Source organism: Echeneis naucrates, chromosome 2 (assembly GCF_900963305.1).
Source record: "Echeneis naucrates chromosome 2, fEcheNa1.1, whole genome shotgun sequence".
Taxonomy (NCBI): Eukaryota; Metazoa; Chordata; class Actinopteri; order Carangiformes; family Echeneidae; genus Echeneis; species Echeneis naucrates.
The window spans coordinates 18,309,960-18,333,833 of NC_042512.1; the positions used below are offsets into that span (position 1 = coordinate 18,309,960).

The 23,874-nt window shown below is 44.2% G+C and overlaps 1 protein-coding gene across 1 annotated transcript in view; it reads left to right on the top strand.

Moving 5' to 3' along the window:
* Nucleotides 1-23,874, top strand: part of ptgfrnb (prostaglandin F2 receptor inhibitor b) — a 41,822-nt gene that overhangs the window by 4,274 nt on the left and 13,674 nt on the right. Inside the window, exons 2-11 of the mRNA XM_029513599.1 lie at nucleotides 4-116; nucleotides 530-788; nucleotides 5,939-6,346; nucleotides 8,198-8,620; nucleotides 16,908-17,054; nucleotides 17,145-17,305; nucleotides 17,394-17,514; nucleotides 18,164-18,383; nucleotides 18,471-18,658; nucleotides 22,816-22,923. Coding sequence (XP_029369459.1) covers nucleotides 4-116; nucleotides 530-788; nucleotides 5,939-6,346; nucleotides 8,198-8,620; nucleotides 16,908-17,054; nucleotides 17,145-17,305; nucleotides 17,394-17,514; nucleotides 18,164-18,383; nucleotides 18,471-18,658; nucleotides 22,816-22,923 — 2,148 coding nt within the window. The remainder of the gene's footprint in view (nucleotides 1-3; nucleotides 117-529; nucleotides 789-5,938; nucleotides 6,347-8,197; nucleotides 8,621-16,907; nucleotides 17,055-17,144; nucleotides 17,306-17,393; nucleotides 17,515-18,163; nucleotides 18,384-18,470; nucleotides 18,659-22,815; nucleotides 22,924-23,874) is intronic.

The following is a 23,874-nucleotide window of genomic DNA, read 5'->3' on the forward strand; positions in this document are numbered from 1 at the left end:
CAGGTGGGTGCTGGGCCCGAGTGGTGACGGTGTCTCCTGGTCCGTTAATCCGGGTGGAGGGTCAGGCGGTCTCCATCAGATGTGATGTGAAGGAATATTCGGGCCCTCGTGAGCAGGTAACATTTCACATGCTCTGCGGTGCATTCACTGTTTTCGTCTGCGGATTGCTACACATTTCATGCTCTGGCATTAGAGAACGTGGGACTGGCTCAAAATAAACTCAGTTCATTTCAGTGAAGGCGCAAGTCAAGTATGAAATTCAGCCTTATCTGCATGGTGATCTCATTTCGAAACTCCCAGAAGTCCCTGCAATTAGAGAGCTGTGTAATTGTCAGGTTAATGTGAAAACGGCACATTTGAGCTCCAAATCGATCCTCAGTTACACCTCAAAATTAAAAATACACCAAAGAGAAAGGAATGAACTGGAATACAGACCAGAAATGGCTTTAAAGATGGTCAGGAGCATATTTTGACATGAGGTCTCCAAAGAATTCCAAAACAATCTTGATTCTCCGTCTTTGTCCTGCAGGATTTCGAGTGGATGACATCCAGGGATACGAACAGCGGAAGGAAGAAGATAATTTCCACCTTCGACGCCAGCTACTCCCACCCGTCCATCAGCAAGCGCGTTGCATCTGGTGACATCTCAGTGGAGCGGCTCAAAGACAACGAGGTGGAGCTGAAGATAGCGGAGGTGAAGTCGCTGGACGCCGGGCTCTACTGGTGTCAAACGCCGAGCACGGACTCGGTCATCAGCGGCAACTACGAGGCTCAAGTCCAGCTCATTGGTATGTGTTTGTGTGATTGACAGCTTAGTTATATTGTGTGTGTGTGTGTGTGTGTGTGTGTGTAGTTGGCCAGGTTGGTTCATTTAACAGCCATCACTGTGACTCATTAATGCTCTATAGTCCACATATATCTCCTCCTGCACACACACTCCTGCTTGTTTGAGACAATTGCTGGCTGGTTTTCACAAAGACGCACAACACACCATGCACATGTCAACACGCTCCCACACTCGCGCACACATGGTGGGGAGCAGATGTCAGGTGGGAGAACTTGGCTCGTGTCAAACGAGGGGCAGGGTGACGCAGATTTGTGTAGTGAAACACAAAAGCCCAGCGAAGAATGGAAATACAGTCGTATGTCTTCTATCTGAGATTGTCGAAGCTCCAGGTGATCTTTGACCTCTTCCTGTCTCTTCTGTGTCGGCAGTGAATGGACCTTTAAATCTAAACATAAACACTAAATCAAGACTTTACGTCCTATTTTGTCAGTTCATCCAAAGGAATTGAGGGAGACTGTAAAAAGAGAAGTTGTCTGTTTCAGTGAATGTGGACAATCCAGTGGACTTTTTAATCGCAGTTTGAATTCCCCCACTTCGTTTGTGTTGTCACTGCACCTCTCTTCTCTGCTGTCGCTTATTTTGCTGATATTATTTGTCGAGCACTCCACATGACTTGACAGGGCAAGACAACTCAGCTGAGCTCGCACACACACGTATTTATATATATTTATTTATAGAGAGCTATCATCATGCTGTCGTTGTTTTAAAGGATTATATTTCAACAGAATAAAAAATGAATACTTCTGTAAATAAAAAAAAAAAAAAAAAAAAAGAACACTGGCTGGCCACCAAGTTTACATTTCTGTAAGAAAGATGAACATCATTTAGCTGTCTTGGCTTCAATAATGAATTTCAAGTTTGAATTGTCTTCCTGCTTTTTATTTATTTATTTATTTTTTTTGGACTTCATATTCAGCATCCAAGCACAGCGGGGGGTCAGGGTGGGGTGGGGTGGCAGCATAACCAACTCATCTGCATAGAAAACAGAATTAACCAAAAGCGCAACCTGTTTTACACGAAGCTAACTGCAGACAGGTCAAACATTTACAAGTCAAATGAGGATGCAGATAGAACTTTACGCCACCTGCATAACCTCGCTGCTGCAATGAAACCAGTCCGATGCTGCACTTCGTCATCCAGACATGCCTCCTAAAAATAACATTTTTATTTGTGTAACATCCTCCAGGCCATGAAAGCACTTTGGCTCAGGTCAGGGATGTAATGGTGAAGGCTGTGGATTTGGATTTAGAGATTATTTTCATTATCAATTAATCTGCCAATTACTGTGTCTCTGTTTACTGTGGGTTTTTTTTTTTTTGTATGTTGCGTTGGGTTTCTAAAAAGCCGGACCCAACAGGTGAATCTTATCTCTGTGGACTAATTGTTGCTGCTCTAATTTGGCTCAGTATTTTAAGAGAGATGCTTGAAGGCAGTGTTAGCTTCTTAATATTTAACCTGACTGCTGTCTTTGCCTTCCATGAACAAAGACCTTGGAGCTGCCCAGACAGAACCATAAAACCGTGAATCACGCTTTAGTCATTACAAAAGGAACCCGGAGGAGAGTTTTTTTTTTTTTTTTTTTTTCCCTTCCTTCCCCACCTTGATCGGTTCCACATGACGTCGATAGGAAAGATAATCCAGGTGGTATTTCCTCCTTGATTTACCAAAGAAAGTGATACAAGTTGGACACAAAACCCGAATCTGTGATTGGAAACGTAATTAGATTGAATTATTCCCCAGCTAAATGTGTAATTATTAGGAGGAGTTTGTTCATCTAACCCCCACAGAGAAGTAAAAGTGAAAGTTCGGTGTTTGATTTATAAGCTGAAGCAGGAACCAAAACTGAGCTGCCATCATCTGGTTTTATTGGACTAAGAGCAGTTTTAATCCTCAGAGTTTATTGCTACTGTAAATACATCCAGTAAGAGATAAGGTCTGAACGCAAACAGGAAGACGCCTTCGCTGCACTTCGCTGTCTCTGAAATAACAGCTTGACCTCATTGCCTTCAATTTGAATTCAAACAAACGGAGGGAGAGAAAAGGAACTCGCTCAGCGTTTTTCTTTTGGATTTAACTGGGTGCTTTTCCTTCATGATTAACCAGTTAGTAATTAAACACACATTTTTGGTGGCTGAAGTGGTTTAAAGACCGTTAGCCCGGTCCCGAACGCACAGCATGATGCCTTCGAGGGGTTTGTGGGATATTTTCTGCTATTAAAGCTGAAATTGGAAGAGATGAAGTCACGAGGAGGGATTGTCTGACAGCAGGTTATTTGGCTCCATAATGCACCATCATGTTCAGCTGCTCTCTGCTCCCCAGACACCTTGTTAAATTTAGACCTGAATTAACTAGGCAGCACTGTTTACGTGTGACGGAGATGGAGCTGTGTGTACGTCGAGCATATGTAAGAGTGAGGAGTGTGTGAAGCACGCAACGTGTTTGTGTTGGTCAGTGTCTAACAGAGATGATGAGTTGGATTTATGGCTTCAGGGTCCGGACCAGTTGAGACGAGTGCACCTCGTTCATCAGCGCGCACAGACAGACACACAAACACACAGCTTCAGTGGCCCCACTAAGGCTGTTTGGTTATGTAAGAAACGAGTGAAGCTGAGGTCGCTGAGGGTTTGAAAAAGACCTTTCAGGCTAATTTTAATTGATAGAGCAAAACGCAGATTATTCATCCCGCCTTTGTTATCTGCCACGGACGCTCACATCCCCGCAGCAGCACTGTCGACTCCGTCTTCCATGACAAGTCTTGTTGGTGACCTGTTTACAGCCACGCTTTATCTTTGTGTGCGTCATGGATTCCAATCAAAGTAGTCGGGCTATTTCAAGTCAATGCACAGACGTCATACACACACTCAGGGGTGTGTCTAAGACTGATGATCAACCTGTCTCAGCCCGCTTATGAAATGTGAGCAAAATGGCTGCATGCTTGCCGGTGACTCGCCTGTAAATATGGCGCCCACGTGCATCATGCATGATGCCCAGTCTTAAGTAAGGCATGTCTTTTTGTTGGACCCGTGTATGAAAATCCCACCTTCATGTTCCCGTCCCTCAGACGGAGCCTTGAAGGTGTCCCTCGTCTAAGCCCTCGACCCCCCCCCCCCCAATCAACCAAGTCAAACATTAGGATTAACCTTCTGGTATTTCCTGAAACCTCTCAGCAGCATTTCCTGCCAAATTTATGACACAAAGTCCAAGTTTCATATGAGCTTTGGCTCTGCCCGTTAAAACCTTGATGACAGGACGTTTCAGCATCAAACCCTCAATACTTACTTTAAACTGCGTCTTATTCGCCACTTAAAGGTTTCTTTTTCTTCTGAATGGCTCCATACAGGACGTGAATGTGCCATAAATGTAATTCCCATAATGCACAGCGCCATACTCCTCACTTCCTGGGTTCCTTTAGGCTTTGTGAAAAGATTATTGCCCATTTATTTGACACATTTTGGCGTGGTTGGAGCTGATAATGTTACATTTGTGTATTGAAATAGATAATTAATAAAATATCATGCCTGATGTCGGTGTAGCACATAATTTCCTCTTTTTTTTTTTTACCCATAATTCTTCATTTTAGTGGTATTTTGTGTTTTCACTTGAAAAGGATCAAAACACGAGGGTGATGATGTTGAAACTGAGCCTGTAATTTGTTTTTTAGCATCCAGCAGCACTACTGAGCCTGGCACTTAGTTTCATTATTAACCCCCCATGTCTTCACCGCAGACATGCCATTCATCAAAGTATCTAGTGTCTCCAGCTTGACACTGCCTGTGGTGAAAAAGCAGAGGTGAAACTTCTTTTTATTGCTGTAGTTGTGCGTGCGTCTGAATCTCCAGCAGCGATTAGGGTCCCCGAAATTTTCTTAAAATTCCCGATCCTGCTTTATGAGTCATAACGAGAGAAGGAACGAGGCCGTGTTCCGTTCAGATGTGCTCAAACGTTTAGCAACCAAACCAGCAAAGATGAACCAGGAACCTCTTTTGGATTGCTGTAAAACGGGACAGTTTACTGTTGTCACCTGAGCGGCGTGGTTATTGACCTTTATGAACACTCCCCTGGGTGTGTTTCATACACACACAGTTAGAGCTTTGTCAGGAGCTGTGTGTTTGTCTAGCCTTGACGAGAGAGCCGCACTGTGTGAGGCTGTGCAGGAATCCCTCGACCTTGAAGCTTAAGTCATGCATTAAGAGTGCAAAATAATCAAATAAAAATGAGAGACATCATCGGTATTTATGTTTGGTTTTGTTTCTTTTAAATCTTGTTGAAATTGTCTTGTTTCTGTCCCGCTTTCAAATTTCCTTTCGTGTTATTTTTCCAAGACCGTGTCTGTTTTTAATCCGACCCACCTCTCGGGCTCATTTATTTCCAATATATACAAAGTTTTCTGCAGCTCGACATCAAAGCATGAAGGGCTGAAGGGGGGGTGGAGAATTCAGGAGAAGCTTTTCTCACCTTGATTATTTTGTTATGTCATTGCTTTTGTTTTCTGCTGATTTTTCACCCCCAGAATAATTGCGGCCCCCCACACACGGCACTTTTTTTTTTTTTTTTTTGGAAATGGTTTTAAACTGATCACTGCGGTAAACAAGATCTTCCTCCTGCACACAGCTCCGAATGTGCCTCCAGAAAATGGGGAGAAAATGCTAATTATGCTGCTGATTATCGACCAGACTGTTTAAGTACTGAACAGTTTATCTCGGGTGTTTTGGGTGAAATAAAAAAAAAAAAAAAACAAACTCTAAACTGCCATTTTTTATTTATTTATTTATTTATTTTTTCCCCAAGAAGAGAACAAGATGTTAGTTTTCTCACTTCACACATTCTGCACTTGCTTCCTGGGGGAAAAAAAAATTATCATCGCTGGAAGGTTTTGACTGTGAAGCGGCTGCAGGAAGAGTTAAGAGAACATCAGTGCAATAAACATCTTCAAAGGGACTTTGCAGCAAAATGCAAAGACACACAAAAGCAAATGGAAATTGTTGTCGTTTGGGCAGAATCCTCCATGTTTAGACATTTCTCTGTGAAGTGAGAGAAGACAATGCTGTTTGTGTCGCTGATTTGTTTTTCTTTCCTCTCTCTTTTCATCAGTCATTCCCAACACCCTCAGCGTCTCGCCGCAGACCCCGCCGCAGGAAGTCCCAGAGGGAAGCGAGATCACGCTTTCCTGCAACGTCACCCGCGCCCTCACCCAGCCCACTTACCTGTCCGTCAGCTGGTCGCTGAAGAACGGCGCCACCTCGGAGGAGATTTTGACGTTCGGCCCTCAGGGAGATGTGGTGACGGGGCCGAAGTTTGCCCGCCGCTATGCAGACGGAGGCATCCGATTGGTCCCAGGGAGGAACGGACTGTTTGAACTGGTGATATCCAGAGTGACGACGTCTGACGGCGGGACGTACGAATGCAACGGAACGGAATGGACACATGAAAATGGAGGGAGATGGATAAAAATTGTAGAGAATGCGAAGGAGATGGGGACCGTCAAAGTGATTCCTACAGGTAAGAACAGAAACGTCCACGCTGCTGTGGTTTAGTTTTACAGCTCCTCAGTTTGTCTTTTCAGTATTTTAACCACACAGACGTTTCAGACGTTCACATTCCTGCTCAGGTGGAATCAGATTTGTTTCCTGGGTGGTGTAGCTTCATTGCCATTGCTGAAAAAAACGTATAATCACACCTTGAAGACTTAATTTGTGTTTACATTAGGGAGCTAATGGTGGTTGATTACGCTGATGTAAGGCTGGGAGGTGACTCCTGGAATGAACTGAACGCACTACGCGTTAATACGGACGTCTCCAGGAGCTGATAGAGATGGCAGCAGGTGGTAAGCGTTAAAAAAAAACACCCAAAAAAACGCCAGAGTCTGGGAATTTCCTGTGACCTGTGTAAGTGCTCCTTCACATGCTCAGCAGGAACGCTTCGAACGGCAGTTAGAGCTGAGTTTGTAGATAACTTTCCTGCAGGGAACAATATGATCTTCAAATCCCACTCTCGCTTCCTGATAGATGAGGTTATTACAATGGATGTGTTTGCAGTTTTCTGTGTTATTGTGTTGGATATTGGGAGAAAATGAAGGATGAGGAGAGACGGAGGGACGTGGGAGATTTGGCTCTCTCTCTTTCTTTCTCTGTTGCGTGATTGCCTTTTATTGTAAAGGCTTTTTCTTCTGTGTCCCGGGAGGTTTGTGACCCCTCGCTGCCTCAGATTCTGTCCTTAGGGAGGCCCTGGCGCACACACACACACACACACACAAAAAATCATTTCTTGTGGTTGCTGTGGTCACCATATCTTATATCTTTCTGGGTTGCCATATCCCTCTTAAGTGTCGGAAAACACACACACAGACTCGGCTGCATTGTGACTCAGTCAGTTCATATTGACTCACTGACTTGAGTAAAGAGGATGAGAAAAGTCAAACAGAATGGGCTTTGTCTCTTTTGTCCTCCTCCAGACACCATACAGAGATGCTTCCCCACATATTGCAGGGGAGGTTGTTAGTGGAGACCAAACTGTTGGTTTGAAGAAGACACAGAAAGAATGGTCTCCTCTAACGCTCTGACATTTATAAATATTCACATGTTAAAGTTACGTTTCCTCTGATGGTTCCACATTTATCTTTCATTCATGCATATGCCTGCATATTGATGCTTTAAGGATCATTTTATTATTTGGTTTACATATCAGATCCTGGCAAGCTAGCATCTTCCCTTCTTTGTGTTTTGTTTTCTCATTCTGGACTAAACCGATTGTTGTTCATTTGCTGGTGATTCAGCAGTTTTGTTTCTTTTTCTTTCCAGTTATTTATATTTATATTTTAAACTCTGGCAAACAGACCAGAAACCAAAAGTATTCAGGTTCAGCTATCAAGTTTATGTTTGTCAGGGAATCTTTGCACTTTAACAGCATAGAGCAGATGATTTACACTGCAGCACAAAGATTCCCGATTCCCTCTTAATCCAGCTTTCCATGTGTGATCAGGCCTGTATATGACGCAAAAACATCTGGAGTTATAATTGTAAACTGATTTAGTAGGTCAAGTGTAAGAAAAGCATAATAAATACATCATTTATATTTTTTGGGAATCAACTATCAGACAAACAAATATTTCTGGAGGCCTCTGTGGATCAAAGTGAGTGATGTTTCACACGACACTCTCAGAGATTTAAAGTCGGGTAATTGTCAGCGTCTTCTCATTTAATGAGTCTGCTGTTGTGGCCTCTGGGCAGAAGACTTAAGTAACGTAGAGAGATCTTTTCTTTTCAGACCAAATCACTGTTTGTTCATCTTTTATCTTGGTCCATATTGTCTGTGCACTTCAGGATGAACTGACTCTGTCTCCGTCCCCTCAAGGTCAGTCCCTCAGTGTGAAGGCTTCATCCTCCTCATCCACGTCCCTGCTGCTCTCCCCGGGCGACACGCTGACCCTGCTCTGCTCCGTCACCGCTGACAACCTGCAGGCCCTCGCCCTGGAAGTGACCTGGCTGGCCGGCGACCGCGACGTCGTCACCATGGAGCGCAGCGGGGTGGTGATCTCCAACACTTCCTCAAGCGGCGGCTCGCAGGGAAAGCGGGGGGAGGCGAGCTTAGAGCGCACCGGAGCCGGGGAGTACAGGCTGGGGCTGAGGGGGGTGAGCGGGGAAGACGTGGGGGAGTACACCTGCCGCGTCCGAGCCTTCGTCGACAAAGGAGGGAGGAGCGCAGGAGGTGGCGGCAGGTGGCACATGGCGGCCGAGAAGAAGTCCAACCCTGTCAGCGTTAAAGTGGCGCAGTCCAGTGAGTCAAACTGCAGCATGTTTTTATTTTTTTATTTTGCTTTGTTTATCAGTTTAATACCAGATGATGAAACGCGCTCGGATCAAAAATACAGCTTTATTTTTCATCCTGGCTGGACTGTGTGACCAAAGGTGTGACTTTATCCCTCAGTCAGCTGATGGGCTGAGGGATAAAGTTTGCCTTTAAAGCTCAGGACCCCACTGATGCAGTCTAATCAAAAAAAAAAAACAAAACAAAACAAAATTTTGTGGTATCGCAGTGTGTGCTGGTTGTTAGTGCAGCGTTTCATGAGTTGTGGATCTGTAACTGTGCGAGGTGAATCAGATGAATCTGGAGTCTCAAGGGGAAATTCTTTAATCCTCTAGTCAGCCTGTCGACTCCTGCTGCGAAGACGATTGATTAGTCATGCCTGTCTTGCACTCTGCCACCTCTGGGTATGCTGTTAGTGTGTGTCTGTGCACTGTATGTGTGAGATACTCTGATCCCGCCTCTAAAGAGCAGAGGTGTCAAACACAGTCGACACAGCAATCAATTACTGGCATGGTGGGTGGTCTCCGGGTCTGTCTCTCCTCTTCTTCGCTCCCTGCCTTTATTAACTCTGTTCTAGTTTTACATCATTTTGCGTCTTTTCCTGGTGAAGCTGAATATAGTTGTCTTGACAACCAAGTTGGAATTGTTGGATAAGCAATTAGACATGAGATTTGTCTCTGTGTTTCCCCCCCCCTTGGGTAATCAGAGGAGTAAAAATTAGGAGCTTATGCACGGCTTGACTTGATTCCTTCTTCAAGCATCAATTTGGAGAGAATCTATAGCTTTTCTGTTTTCAATAGATTCAAAGAAAAGACCAGAATCAGCAGAGTTGATCCTGCAAAGTCACGACGCTTTGCCACGATAGTTTCTTTAGTTCGTCTCTTTTACAGCTGTTCTCACTGAAGCTTTTTGTAGAATGACTGCTCTAACAGCCACAGGTCAAACAGGAAACAGCCAGCCTGCCGTCTATCAGCTCATCTAAACTACAAACTTCTTTGTTGAAGCAGATTGTAGAAACGACACGTGGTGATTTTTATGGGAACTTTCTTGCAGGAAGTACATCTTGAGTTCCTGTAATTCTCTCCTGGTTATCTGGTGAGCACATCGTGATGACTGCAGCTCAGTTTTCATATTCAGCAGCAGCCCAGTTTACGATAAATGAGACGGATGTCTCTTCTTCTTCTTCTTCTTTTGACTCCATCACTGTACGGAAAAGTCAAAATTTGGATGGTGAATTTTTCAGATCTATGTTCGGAGCGCTCCGATCAGACAGCCAGCTGCTTCTCTGCCGTCACTTTTGGATTTCTGACAAACTCCCAATTCCCATATCTTGATGAAATAAATGGGATTTAATGAATAAATAAACACTTGTTACATAATCACTTTCAGTTGAGCTACAGTACGATGTACTCTGGGGAATTCCTCTGAACGCTTTTTGGCAGATTTTTTTTTTTTTTTTTTTGCAGAGAATTTACTGTAGGCTCAGAAACCCAAGCACAAGTGTGTCCATTATTTTTTAGTTTTTTACTTTTTTTTAGGGCGTTGATCGCCTGAGTGAGTCCTGTGACAGACCTGCAACTTCTCCCGGGTGAACCTCTGGCGGCCTAATGTCAGCCAGGCTTGGCTCCAGCGCGGGAAAACATGATGCATGCTGTTTCATGTTGTTAAATTCTGTGTGTGTTAACCTCTGAAATAATGTCATCTTGAAGAAATTGGAAAATACTCCCTGTGGCATTTTTTTTGACCGTTGGGTTAGCACCAGAATCTGCGAGGGGTTGATGTGATACTTATCACAATGTTGTTGTTAGAAACACGTGAAACAGGATTTGGACTCTCACAGAAAGACTAATAGAAGGAAAATAAATTAATCATATGCCTTTTTTAACGAAACGCTGTATATCTGAGATGTTCCTGGCAGCTTCTTAAAGATGGAGCTGTAATTCGCTTCTGTGGCAGATTCTTCTTCATTCAGCTTTAAAAATAACCAATAAAAATAATGTTGGATAATGTAAGGCCGATTATCTGATACACTCAGTGAGCGTGCTGGCCTGTAAAGGCTTGTCTTAACTGCTCACTCTCACTTTTATTTTTTTATTATTTTTTTTCCCCCCCTCCACTTGCAGCACATTAACTCTAACGTGGTGACAAATTCATTGGCTCCTTGAAAATACTGTAACAGTTCTCCTGCTGGTTTGCTGGTGGAAACCCTGTCGGAGGCAGCAGGAAGTGTTCAGTTCATATCGTTGCTGACGTTTGAAGGGACGAACAGCAGACATGAGTGAACTCCATCCTGCAGATGTTCAGTTCATAGTCCTGTTTGACAGCCTCAGGCCGTGTTGCACTGACGGTGCCGTTTTTTGCTTTTTTACAAAGGTTTGTGTGAGGCTGGCCACTTGGATTGGATTTCTGTCATTCCTGCGTACAGTGTTGACACACAGGCTAATGTATTTCACGTAAAAGCTTGTTTTTGTTGCTGTTGTGTTTTGGTAATTTGTGCAACACAGCGTGTTTTGGTCTCGATCTCGTTCTTTAACTGCCAGCAGAATTACAAAACCTCAACCAGTGACAGATGTGAAAGATTTATTATTAGCTGTAAACACTAACGGCTCTCTTGGCGAACTTGAGACTGATGGGAAATGTAGTTGTTGTGTTCTACACTTGCTGGAAAAAAAATCTTTGCAGAACAGAAACCGGTTTTATAAGCGTGAGAGGGGCATTTCCTCTTCCTCTTTCTCTACTATTTACTGCCACAGACATGAAGATTCATAGGAACCAATATCGGAGCGGTCAGCTGTCAGCTCAGTGTGCGTCCGCTGTGTGCTCTACATCGTATATGTCAACTGGAGCCTTTAGTTAAAATAACAACCATCTCCTCTACGTTTGCAGGTTCGTTAAAGCCTCCAGGATCCATGTTACATTTTGAAACATCGGCCACTGACACGCACACGATAAATCCGACAGAATGTGTGTGTCGTTTTGGTGAATGCTCCACATACATACAGCACATGTCTTTATTTGTGTGTCCCACTTTCTGAGGGCGGTTCTTGCTGCTGGATCTCGTACTTTTTGCCCCGAGGCTATACATTCCTGCATACAGCAAGAGTCTGTCTCACACACACACACACACACACACACACACACACACGCACACCATGAGATCAACACTTCTAATTGACGATAGCTCATATTTCATCCTCACAGCATTAGGCTAAACTTTTTGCATGTTTCTGTTTGTGTGTGTGTGTGTGTGTTGTCAGCCAGTCAGTTCCTATTCTATTGATGTGCGGCCGAGAGGTTACCCGTCTTCCCACGATGCTTTGCTCCGGGCGCAGCCTCCCAGGAAGCACAACAATAGTTGGAAAACTTGCTCGGGAGCTCCCCGCAGCCAACACACACAGAGATGCACAAAGTCCCACACAAACTCACAGTTAAAGAGGGTGTAATTCTTCTCACCCATGGCTACACTTCGCCTATGTGTGTGTGTGCTGTTGTTGTGTTGTGTCAACTTGAATTTTTGTCAATGGAGCTCCTTTACTCAGAAATGGACTTCTTATATTCCTCATATTATTTTTCACATATTATTGCAGCATTTATGAATACATATGATATATTCTGTCTGTGTATATTATTGTGGTGGAAATGTGTCTCTTGGCTCATAATTATTCATGATCTGTTTCAGTTTCTGCTTGTAGACACTTTCGCACAAATTATCCCTGAATGATGATGAGCGGATGTTTGCACTCTTGCAGTCTTACTTTTCTCGCAGAAACTCCACGTTTCAAATGACGAGCTGTCCGTCAGTCCTGCTGCTGTCAGGCTGCTTTAATGTCTGCTGTAGATCAACACTGAAGGTCCAGGCAGCTTTCATCACCTTTTGGCAATAGAAGCCAAACAACTTTGATCATGCACAGGAAGTCAAACTTCAACCAGGAGGACAGTGACGGATGGTAATGACAGACTGCTCCTGTTTTTAATACGATATGATGGACTTGGCAACAAAAAGGGCACCTTGTTTCTTACAAAGCGGCAAATCACCAGCAGCATCTCCAGCTTCAGGGCTGTGATAGACACTATTATCTTATAATGCCTGTATCAGACCTTTGGATAAGAGCTCAGGGCTCACTGAGGCAGTGATCGAAGTGCAACTGGAGGAAACGCTTGATGCCCGTGAGCTTGAATTTAACTCTGGACTTCACTGTTTTTGTGTTTTTTTTCTGTTGCAAACTATTTGACTTTTGCATGACTTAGGAATTTAAAGATGGACGTCACCATGCTTTGCGTGTCAGTTCATGATGATGAGCCTCGCCACTTTTTTGTGTCCGCTTACTTTGAGCAACGCAGAGAAAATGAAGAGTGGAGCTGAGCTGCCCTCACGCTACAACACAATGAGGAATTCAGAGATATGAGTGGACCTCTGTGCTGTTCAGCTGCTGCTCCACTCTGAGAGGAGTCAGTGGAGACGGTGGAGGTCACACCCCCACATCCTGAGCGGCGGAGCAGACGCCCTGCAGGGATTGAGTATCCCAGCTGATCTGTGAGAGCCAGTTGGAGCTGCAGGAAATGATGAAGATTTAAAGGAACCTGTCTCGGTCCTCGTACAGCGAGGGATGTAATATTTCCAACATTTCTATATAAACAGCACATCTGCTAAAGAGAAGGAGTGTGCTAATAGAGAGAAACTAATAGTTGCTAGCTGAGTTTTATTTATTTTTTATTTTTTTGGGTGAGCGTTGTAGTTTCTTGTTGTTTCCTTCTGACAAAAGAAGTTTTCAGAAAAGAAGTTAAAGGTGGTGTATGTTTGAGCAATAAGAGGCCGTCGATGGGAGCGGTTTATAATGTCGAGGGACAGGCTGTTACAAGAGCAGGTTTTTTCGCTTGGTGTTATCAAATCGTCCGCATGGAATGAATTCCCTCAGGTATCTGAAGGTCAGGCGTGAGTTTCAGCAAACAGAGTGTATGTTTGTTTTCACCATGCTCTGCTGAACTAATTTCATTTTCAACATTTTTATTCAAGATCACTGGAAGTGAAACTAATATTTATTCAGGGATCATGTGAGGGCAGGCTGAATAAGAACTGTGGTCAGCTCTGCTTGCTGCAGAGTTAACTATAACTATATGATTTAGTCTTTTTTTTTTTTTTTCTTTCCTTAGGAAACAGTTTAAGTTGCTTCCTGGAGCTTTCCGGCAGTTTCCTAAACTCAGTGAAACTCCATCCCTTGGTGAAATTTCAGGCAGCTAAATTAAGGAGATTGTGCATCACCACAGGCTGCATGAAGCTCCGGTCTGCAGTTCACTTCTATACCGTTCGGCGTCTGTTCCTCAGTGTCTGCCCACATGCAGCAAATGATTTTCCACACTCTTCATCTATTATTTGAGGAGTATTTATTATTTAGTCTTTATATATCATACACGATGTTGCGATTTATTTTTCATTTGGAGTGTGTAATGTGACAACTGCTTGGAAAACAGGAGTGATTCAGATTTAATACATCAAATGTTATGTAATGAATATCACTCTTGACTTCTCTCTCTTATTTGATGTTCAAACGTCCCTTTATTTGATTGTGGATGTGCATAAATGGGCGGCTGTCTTGTAATAACATAAAGGCATTGTGAAGCCTGACATGGGTGAGAACAGATTGCTGTAATCTGCCTGCACACACAGTAATCTGATTACATGTTGTTTCAGATGTAATCTGTGCTGTGGACTGTACATCTGTTCAGTGCGTGTCTCATACTTCCCCTCCGTCATGGGAGATGCAGACTGCTGACAGAAAGAGGGAACAGCTCGAGAGGCTTATTCATACTTCAGTAAAAACCAGTGTGTCTCACAGAAATGTAAATGTTTTTGGCAGAATAAATCCTGCAAAAAGGGTTCAACTCCCTGCTGTGCTGGATGGCACAGTCGCCACCGGGGTTAGCGCTCCTTTTCACTCTCCTGCATGTTGGAAATGTGATATTACTGAGGCATGCAGCCCACCTGTAAACGAGCCGGAGCAGAAAACTCACAGGCCAGACACGTTGTGTGTGTCTGTGCTGTGTGGGCTTCGACCTCATCGATTCCTGGATGTGCACACGATGTGGACGTTTGCGTGTCTGTTTATATAAGAATATAATCTCCCATTGCCACCGTGCTGGGAGGCCTGACACCCTGCACCTTTACACCACGTTTATTCTGATTAAACACGTTTAAGTATATCAGGACCTGTAATAATCCAAACTCTGACACAGGGTCTCTCTGTAATGTAATTACTACAATTAATATTCTATTTTTATGGCTTTGACTACAACATTGCCAACAGTTTTGATAATAAAGCTGCAGAAATTAACCCACTCCAGCATCCCAAATGAAGATTTCTTCGGTTTTCCGTGACATTTTAATAAACCAGCAGTTTGTGAGAAGAAGCTTCCTAAACTGAGCACATGCAGTGATGCAGATGAAAGCAGTTTGCTGTGTTATTGACATTGACCTATTTTTCCTCACGCTTCCTGCCCGGTCTTCACACACACACACACACACACACACTCCAATAGAGCCTTTTCTCTTTTTAAAGTTTGTTTTTTGTCTGCTCGGAAAAGAGCGGCTCACGCTTTGAGCCGACTCACCTGTTGGGACATGACACCAGATCAGCAGCATCAGCGACTCTTTACCATCATCCTTTTCACATTATATCCATAGAAACTACAGGTGCTTGACTGCTTTATAGTGCTAAAAAAAAATGTGAAATGGAAACTATTATAACCAGTTTTTCCTGATTTAGCTCAATATAATTATTTCTCTAAAAATTAATTGGTAATTCAGAGTTGACCGGGTTGACTCCTGTAGATATTGTCTTTCTGACCCCGTCTACAGTATCAGAGCTGCTGATCCACCGACGGCCGGCTGCTCTGCTAAATAAGGCAACGTTAGAGTTCGAGAGAGAGAGAGAGAGAGAGAAAATGAGCCACGTGGGTAATTGCCGGGGCAGCTTCACACTTTCTCATCGATCAAAGTGTGTGTGTGTGTGTGTGTTTCAGAGCAGATGGTGACAGTGCATGAGTCAGTGTGTGTGTGTGTGATGTCCAACTGATATCATGTAAACTCCCTCCTTTGCCAAACACATAAATATATGCAGGCTTAGGTTTGCACTTTTAGTGATACGGTGTGTGTGTGTGTGTGTGTGTGTGTGCGCGCGTGTGCGCCAGCACACTCGTCTTTATGTTGGTAATGCACACGTATAGAATATCTGTGTGTGTCTCAGATATCTCACAGTTAGGCAGGTGGTAATCTTTGTGCGTGTGTTCCCTGTTCATTGACGTGTAAAGGTGCAATCTGGATCTCTGGCTGAGAAAACCTGCCCCACCACCTACTGTACACACACACACACACACACACACGATTAACACTGTGACACACACCTCATCGCACACACTTAACTGTGTTATTTCAGCTCTATTTTCGTGGTCTGGCTCAATCGCCCTCCCAAAACAGGATTCACTTGGAGTGTTTCTGGTGATTCTGGGTCGTTGTAAAGTGATGAAATCTTAATCAAGCCTGGATTGGATGGGATCATTTCTCTATTGGGAGCACAGAAACACAATCTACAGCATTAGGAGGTTTCGGTTGTTGTTCAGTGATCAGGGCGCTGATTCTCCTCGTGAAGCCTGCATCTCTTTAGCACCGCCGTGATAAACACTGGAATAACCTGTTTTCCAGCAGATGCCGGTACCTGGCTGGGGACATAAAGATTGCTCTTGAGATTTGAAGATTATTCTTTCATTTCAGCTTCACTCGATGTAGAAACGTGAGGCTGCTGATGATTGATTCAGATTCAGAAGCTGTACCAGGCAGAATATCTGAAAGAGAGCATTGCTGCCCCTCATATGCAAAGATAATAAGCTCTTTATGGCTCTTATTTGGATTTAATTGTCACCTTTACCAGGGATGGTGTAATACTGAGCATACCTGAGGTCTCTGCTCTTGTGTTGATGCCTTTCAGCAGGTTGTGGGTTGGGCTTGTGTTACTTTATTGTGTGTTTGCTGCTGCTGATAAAGGACTATTCAGCTTGTTCTTCCTCAGCTCCACCTACTTTGTCCCCAGCTGTCCTTTTCGATGTCTGTGCAGCCAAATACTGTTAATTCATTAACATCCTGTTCAGGATGAAAGTTCGAACGCTTAAACATTAATCATCACAAAGAAAAACTTAAATGAGTTCAAAACCCAAAAGGATTGTCAGAGAAGTGCTCCTGAAAAGCCGTCTCACTTTTCCTCCCCAGAGCCGAGCTACAGTCTGAAACTTGAACCGGTCCTGAGCCCGCAGATGACGTCTGAACCCACCGAGCTGGCGTGCCATGTGACCAACATTACCCATCTCCCCATGGGAGGCCAGCTGGGGGTCTCCTGGGAGCACACCACGCTCCCCGGTACGTTTCCCTACGCTTTGGGCTGAATCTTGAACAATCGATGAAACGATCGGCAGACGCCGTCATTGTTTCCTGTCCGCTCACCTGCAGGAATCGGGGACGATCCTCAGACTTCGCATCACATCGGCTCCCTGGACGGCAGCGGCAACCTGTTGCTGGGGTCCATGTACTCAGACCGGCTGAAGACGGGTTTGATGTCCCTGACCAGAGTCCAGCCCAACACGTTCAAACTGCGGATCCTCCGCACTCAGGTAACAAAGCTGGAGCCGCGTCCGTTTGTGTAGACATTTTGACATGTATCATTTTAAACACTGCACTTCTCTTCACTCTTTATCGCAGGATATTGACATGGGCCAGTATGTGTGCACCGTGTCTGCGTGGAGCGTGGGCAGCCAGGGTGACATGGTGAAGACCACGGAGTACAACAGCACGCCGACGACCATACGATGGGATACCAAACGTGAGGAAGCTTCGTTTCACTTCAGTTTTTCAACAGCCGAAAGTATTGTTCTGAAAATTTCAGACACCAAAGCCGAGCACAGAAGACAAACTAAGACACGGGCTAAGATATTAGCTTTTTTTTTCAGGTGCTTTGGGGAAATCAATACTTCTTTGGCACCTTTACAACAATCTCTGCATGTAGCATTTTTGTACAAATCAAGGTTTGTTTTCTGTGATTTAATGAGGCACCTTTGGGAAAGATTAGACCACAAATGAACCATTAACTCACATTTATAATTACAAAAACTTCAACCCCGCTGTTGAGTTTTATGAATAAACTCTAATGTCTAGATATCATTTCAGGACTTCACAGAAAAATCCCTCACTGTAACAGCGGGCTTTTTGTTGTCTCAGCCTCCATCTTATTCACAGCACACACACACCCTCTCTATTTCCATCTCAGATGCTGAACTTGGTGCCCTCTATTTAGTTAATTGAGCCGTGATGTAACGCTGTACTGTGTGAGTCTGCTTTGAAACAGAATAAGTTGATGGCAGAATCACTCAAACTTCCTGTGGGCCTCCATCTGGGATTTTCCATCCTTGACCCCGCGGGAGCCTGAATCACGTTGATGCAACTACTAATCAACGGAGTGCTGTCGTTGTCAGATCCAACTCTGAATGTCGTGGCCAAACGCGTCCGCGAAGCGTTGGTGGGCGGGGCTACCTTCGAGATGAGCTGCATGGTGGCGACGGAGAACCTCGGGGAGGCGGGCTACTCGGTGCTCATCCATTCACAGGAGAGCCCCGACAGCAACGTGAAGACCATCATGACTCTGAGCCCCGACAACGTCCTGCAGCACGGCGGGGCCACCGACCCCAACAGGAGGTAGATACCCTGCTTCTTTTTCCACAATGCTCCCATGTCTGAGTGTTTCATTTAAAACTACATCCATTTCTCTGTCTGTCCACACAGAGACAGTCTGGTCCTGACGAAGTCGGGTCCGGCAGAGTTTCGATTTCGTCTGGCTGGCGTCCAGCTGTCCGACAGAGGTTTCTACTGGTGTGACATCACGGCGTGGACTAAACAACAACCGGGACAAGCCTGGACCAAAGCCACAAGTGCAGAGTCCAATAAAATCAGGATCCAGTTTGAAGAAAACGGTAGGCCCTTGGGTGTCACTTGTTTTTTTCTGCTCACTCTTTCTCCACTTTCATTAACAGCATTTTTTTTTTTTTTTTAAGAACATTGCCAAAAGCTAAAAACTACAAACTGGGAATTGAAGGAAGTAATACCAGCGACAATAACCACACATTTCATGATATTGTGAACGTGAAAACACAGCAGCGACGAGTCCTCTGATCGAAGTGAGATCTTAATATGTGCACGGCAGGTTTAATGAGCGACACAAGCGTGCTGATAAACTGGATGTTAATACAGGGATTCTGTCCTCCTTATGAGGTTATCTCATCTCAAGTAGTTTGATTTCTGGTGGCTGGTCACACCCAGCACAGATATTTCCTCGGAGGCTGTGTTAAGGTCAGCTTTGCTGGTTTTACGATGACAGGATAGATAGCTCAGGCCGAGGTGTCATATCAGTGGTTGCATTGGTTTGTAAGGTGGGCTCATTTTTATTTCTGTTGACACCCCAACAGATGAAGTTTGTTGACGCTGATGTGAAGTCATATATATATTCTGTTTAGTTTTTTCATTATTATTTAGAGAATAGCAGACAGAATCACCTGCTAGACTGTCGTGATAAGAAAACAAACATTTGACCCAATTGAATAGAAACCTGCCAATCCAGACGGAGGTCAGCCACATCCCGCAGGCAGCGAAGACTTGCACTTCTTTGATCACTGGTTTGTCAGCTCAGAATGCAAATGTTTGGATTAAATTTGAGCTTTATAGGAAGAGAAGAAAAAAAAAAAAAAAAAACATTCAGATATGAAGCCTCTGTCTATTGTGGTCTTCACAGCAAAGACTGAAACCGCTCATGGGTGCTGCTTAGACATAACGGTATGGTATAATTACAATTATCCACTGTTTGTACGCTCAGGGACATCGAGCTCAGCCTTCATAACAAACTTACATTTGAATTATACCGTTTAGATATCTCTTGTGTTCTCCTCGTGCAGTTGTTTCTTCTTCAGACTTTCTGCTTATGAAATGAAATCCTGAAACCAGGCTGTGTACACAGACGCTGACAGCAGATAAAATATTAAGAAATGCTTCATAACCCTGTTGAAAGATTCATCATTAAGTTTAAAGGCATTTTAGTCAATATTTATTTCACAGAGATCTGGACAAATACTACAGGCAAAATTCACGTGACGCTGGAAATCCCAAAGTCGCTGCCTGCTGATAGGAAGATACATTTCACACAGTTTGTGCTCACATCCTCCATCCACACCAAGTAAATGTTAACCAACATAAATTCCAGAATAATGTGCAAAAATAAAGAGAGACACACACAAACACACACACCTTAAGCCCTTTGACGCCCACCAGTCACTGGCCTACTTAACTTTCTTTGATCTGACGGGGAAGTAGGAGACGGGAGAAGGAACAGGAGCATCAGACAGGAGAGGAGGAAGAGGAAAAGATAGAGAGGTGGTGAAGTGGATGTCGGGGACAGAGGTCAAGGATGAGGGGGGAAAGAACGGCAACAATGTGAAGGCGGTAATTCATATGGAGGAGATAAAAACAGGAAGATGGTGAATAAGAGAGGAAAGAGCTTAGAAACTTAGCTTAGCATAAAGACTGGAAACGGAGGGAAACCGTTAGCCTGAATCAGCCCTGGGGCGTTAAGGGTGTTAAGTCACAGAGAAAGCCCAACAAACTCCTCCGAGCCGATGAAGAGATGTTGCTCATCTTTGCTGGCAGTCAGGCTGCAGCATTTCCAACCATCTGAAAGAGAGAGAGAGAGAGAGATGGGGGGGGCGGGGGGGTAAGAAGGAAACATGGCTGCAAAACAGAGATGATAGAGCGAAGCGTCTGTCTTTCTCTGGGGAGGGCAGGAACCCTTGAGCATTACTTCCTCTTTCTTTCCCTTTCTCTCGCTCTCCCTCACTTAATGTTTTTCCTCCCCCAGTTCTCTCCACTATCCTTTCACTCTCTCACCCCCACTGTTTCCCTGTACCTCTCTCGCCCCTCCCTCCCCCTCTCTCTGGGACATCTTCAAAGTGAAGCCCTTTGGCCAATCAGCCAGCTGCACAGATCTGCACCGCTGCTTTCCTTTTCTTTTCTGTGCGTCTGCGTGTGTGTCTGTGTGTGTGTGTGTAATCTTTTTCAAGTGTTCAAGTGGGTGTATCCAAGTCGAACATCTTGAGTTGACCCCACACAGCGCAACAACCCCCCCTCCCCCCTCGACAACATGCACACAAGCACACTCACTGACAGCGTTCAAGCTTCAAGCTGGGTAGTTTTCAAGAACCCCCTATACTTGCCTTAGGGGACGGAAGCTCTGTGCAGTGCGCGTCTATGTTGTGGGTCTGTTGTGAGCCTGCCAAGGTTCTAGCTGTATCTTCAATGTTTCAGACGTGTTGTGGTATTTCTGCCTGCACAGGGATGTTCTGTGACGACGTTTATGGAAGTGCAACATCTCACCAGCACATTTCACATTAAATAATTCAGCGTTTAAAGGGATTTTGTGGTCAGCTGGCAACATAAATATGGTGTGGCGGGTAGATTCATAAACGTCTATTAAAGCCTAACCTTTTGTCAAAAGTAAAAATAACAACATTTCCCAGATTTTATGTAAAATTCTTGATTTGACGACCCTGGTCTTCCTCGAACTTTCATCTTCAGCGTCACCAATCTGAAGGCACGGTGGCTGTTTAAAGTTTTAACAGGACCATAATTCATGTTGCTGCTGGATGTGGTGGGTAAATGTTTGACCAAGAACCAAACAGAAAGCCTTCATCCGTCCTCTCGGTGCAGCAGCCTCTGAAGTGGTGTGGTCTGCTGGATATGACGGACTGAAGTGATGAATTCTGCATTGCTCACGTTTGAAGCTAACAAGAATGTAGAGTGGATCTTTTGACAACAGTGAAATTAAAGGCGTGTTCGAAGTACTCTCCAGCGTTTTACCGTGAAACGAGGAAAAGGAGCTGGCCGGGTAACGCAGGCTCTTCCAAAAGATGTTTCTGCAGACGTGCTCTCAGCGGCTGACGGTAAACATCGTCCTCGGCCGCGAAGCAATTTAACACAGAAGTGAAGAGACATAGATGAGTTACTCATGATGCTTTTTTTATGATTCTAAACTGTCACCGTGTTTCTTGACGTTGTGAGACTGGATCATCTGTGGCGTTTCTTTCTTTGTGGAGAGATCAGAGATGGCTTCAAAGTATCTCGCCGACAAAATGACAGTAGCTGCTCTCAGCTTTCCCCCACTTTGTACAGTAGAGTCCACGTTTGAGTCCAACACGCGACATTCAGCCAGGACGTCACTGGTGTCTGCCCATCTGTGTGTCTGCCAGTCCATCTGCCTGCAACGCTTGAGTCCACAGCAAGCTGCGGTATAACTGGTGTGTCTCTGCTGTCCCAGCACAGCAGCATCACAGCCTGGACTTGTAGACGCTGCAGAGACTGCGTGGTCCTGAAAGCTGCCCTGCTCCTGACCTGACTGAACCTCAGCGACGCCCTTTTATCGCATTTCCAGAATGTAGATCAGATCTGAATGAAAGCAGATTTGTAAATTATATCCACGTCATCCCACATCGGTGGCTGTTAACCATTTTTCCATCACGTCTGGGCATCCATCTGGTAATCATGGTAAGCACTGACGCAGGAGCTTTGGGTGATTCCCTCAGGCAGAGTCTGCAGAAGTGTGGACTTAGTTGGGAGGTTTGCACACAAAATGGCTGCGAGGGAGGTCTCATGACGGGCCATCATCTACTTCCAACACCTGAACCGGCATTTAGAGTTTTTATCTGCACTGCCTTCAACATCTATCTTATTTACAGAACTCCACTTACAGTCTATATGAGCGTGTTCAGCTCCTTCTTACATTAATCTTTCATCTATTTTTGTCAATCTGCACGACAGCTGTTTCCTTCTTGTTTATCTCCACATATCAGAGGAATCACAAACACACTTTAAAGCAGTGTTTACCATGTGAAAGCGCTTTTTTCCCCAAGAAGCTCATCCACTGCTGTTCTTCTGGGACATGAATACAGAATATACTATATGTTGATTTAAGAGCAGTCGATCTCTTTAGATCTCGTTTGAGTGTTTGTGAGGTTTCCTTCTTCGGCGTTTCTTTTCATTAATTTTTTTATTTTTCTAAATCTAATCTGAGCTCATCTGCTTGTTGCAGGTCCATCCTTCTCCATCAGCATCAAATCAGATGACACCAGCGTTTATCCATCAAAAACAGCCAAGATGGAGTGTGTGCTCAGCGTCTCCGGATCGTCACCAAAGACTGGTACCACACACACACAGACACACACACACACACACACACACACACACACACACACTTAGATGTGATCTCTCCAGCATTTACAGATCACAATCGGTTACTGTTTCTGTCTTTTCTCTTTTGTGGTATCTGAATGTGTTTTATGCAGTTTTTCTCCACACATATATAAATAAATACTGCTGCACTTCTGTTGAATTCCTCACCTGCCAACCTGTCAGCTGCACCACTAATAATAATAATGTGACTTCTGCTTTTCAAATAGTTGTACAGATCAAACAGATTCCCTTTCTCACTTTCCCTCTGGCAGGTGTGTGAACACGCTCTCTCTATCTCACACACACACACACACACACAGCACTGTAGTTTCTTTCACTTTCCTCTGTGGGTGTGTTTTCAACTTGAAATACTGGTTACTGATGATGATTTCCTCTCACACCTTGGTTGTGACTGTTATTCTGGATTCTTTGATCGTATTATCTCCTAAAACAACATGAAGGATAATATCAGATTATTTTAATCTGATGTAGTAGTTTCCGAATAGAAGATGGAAGCAGGTTTTGGCTGAAAGTACCAAACACCAGACTGTGTGCAACCTGCCCAGCACTGAACAGGAGACTGACCCAGTTAGCAGCTGAGTGTCAGACACGTTGGAGCATTTAGCAGCTAAAGAGCTGGAGCTGAATAGAGAATATGAATTATCATCAGGTGGACAAAAAAATGAGTCATAGTAGAAATATTGTAAATACGTCAAGTATCACTGAATAGAATATATATAACTTATAAATATTGATGATTCGTTTATCATTTCAGTGACAAGCTCGGAAATGTGAGATCCTGTAAAAAAAAAAAACCAACTCATTAGCAGAGAGGTCCTCCTCCTCCCCATTCATCTGTTTCCTCCCTTAGTTTGTACATCATCCATCTTCTATCCTCCATCACTGTGTAACTTAAACG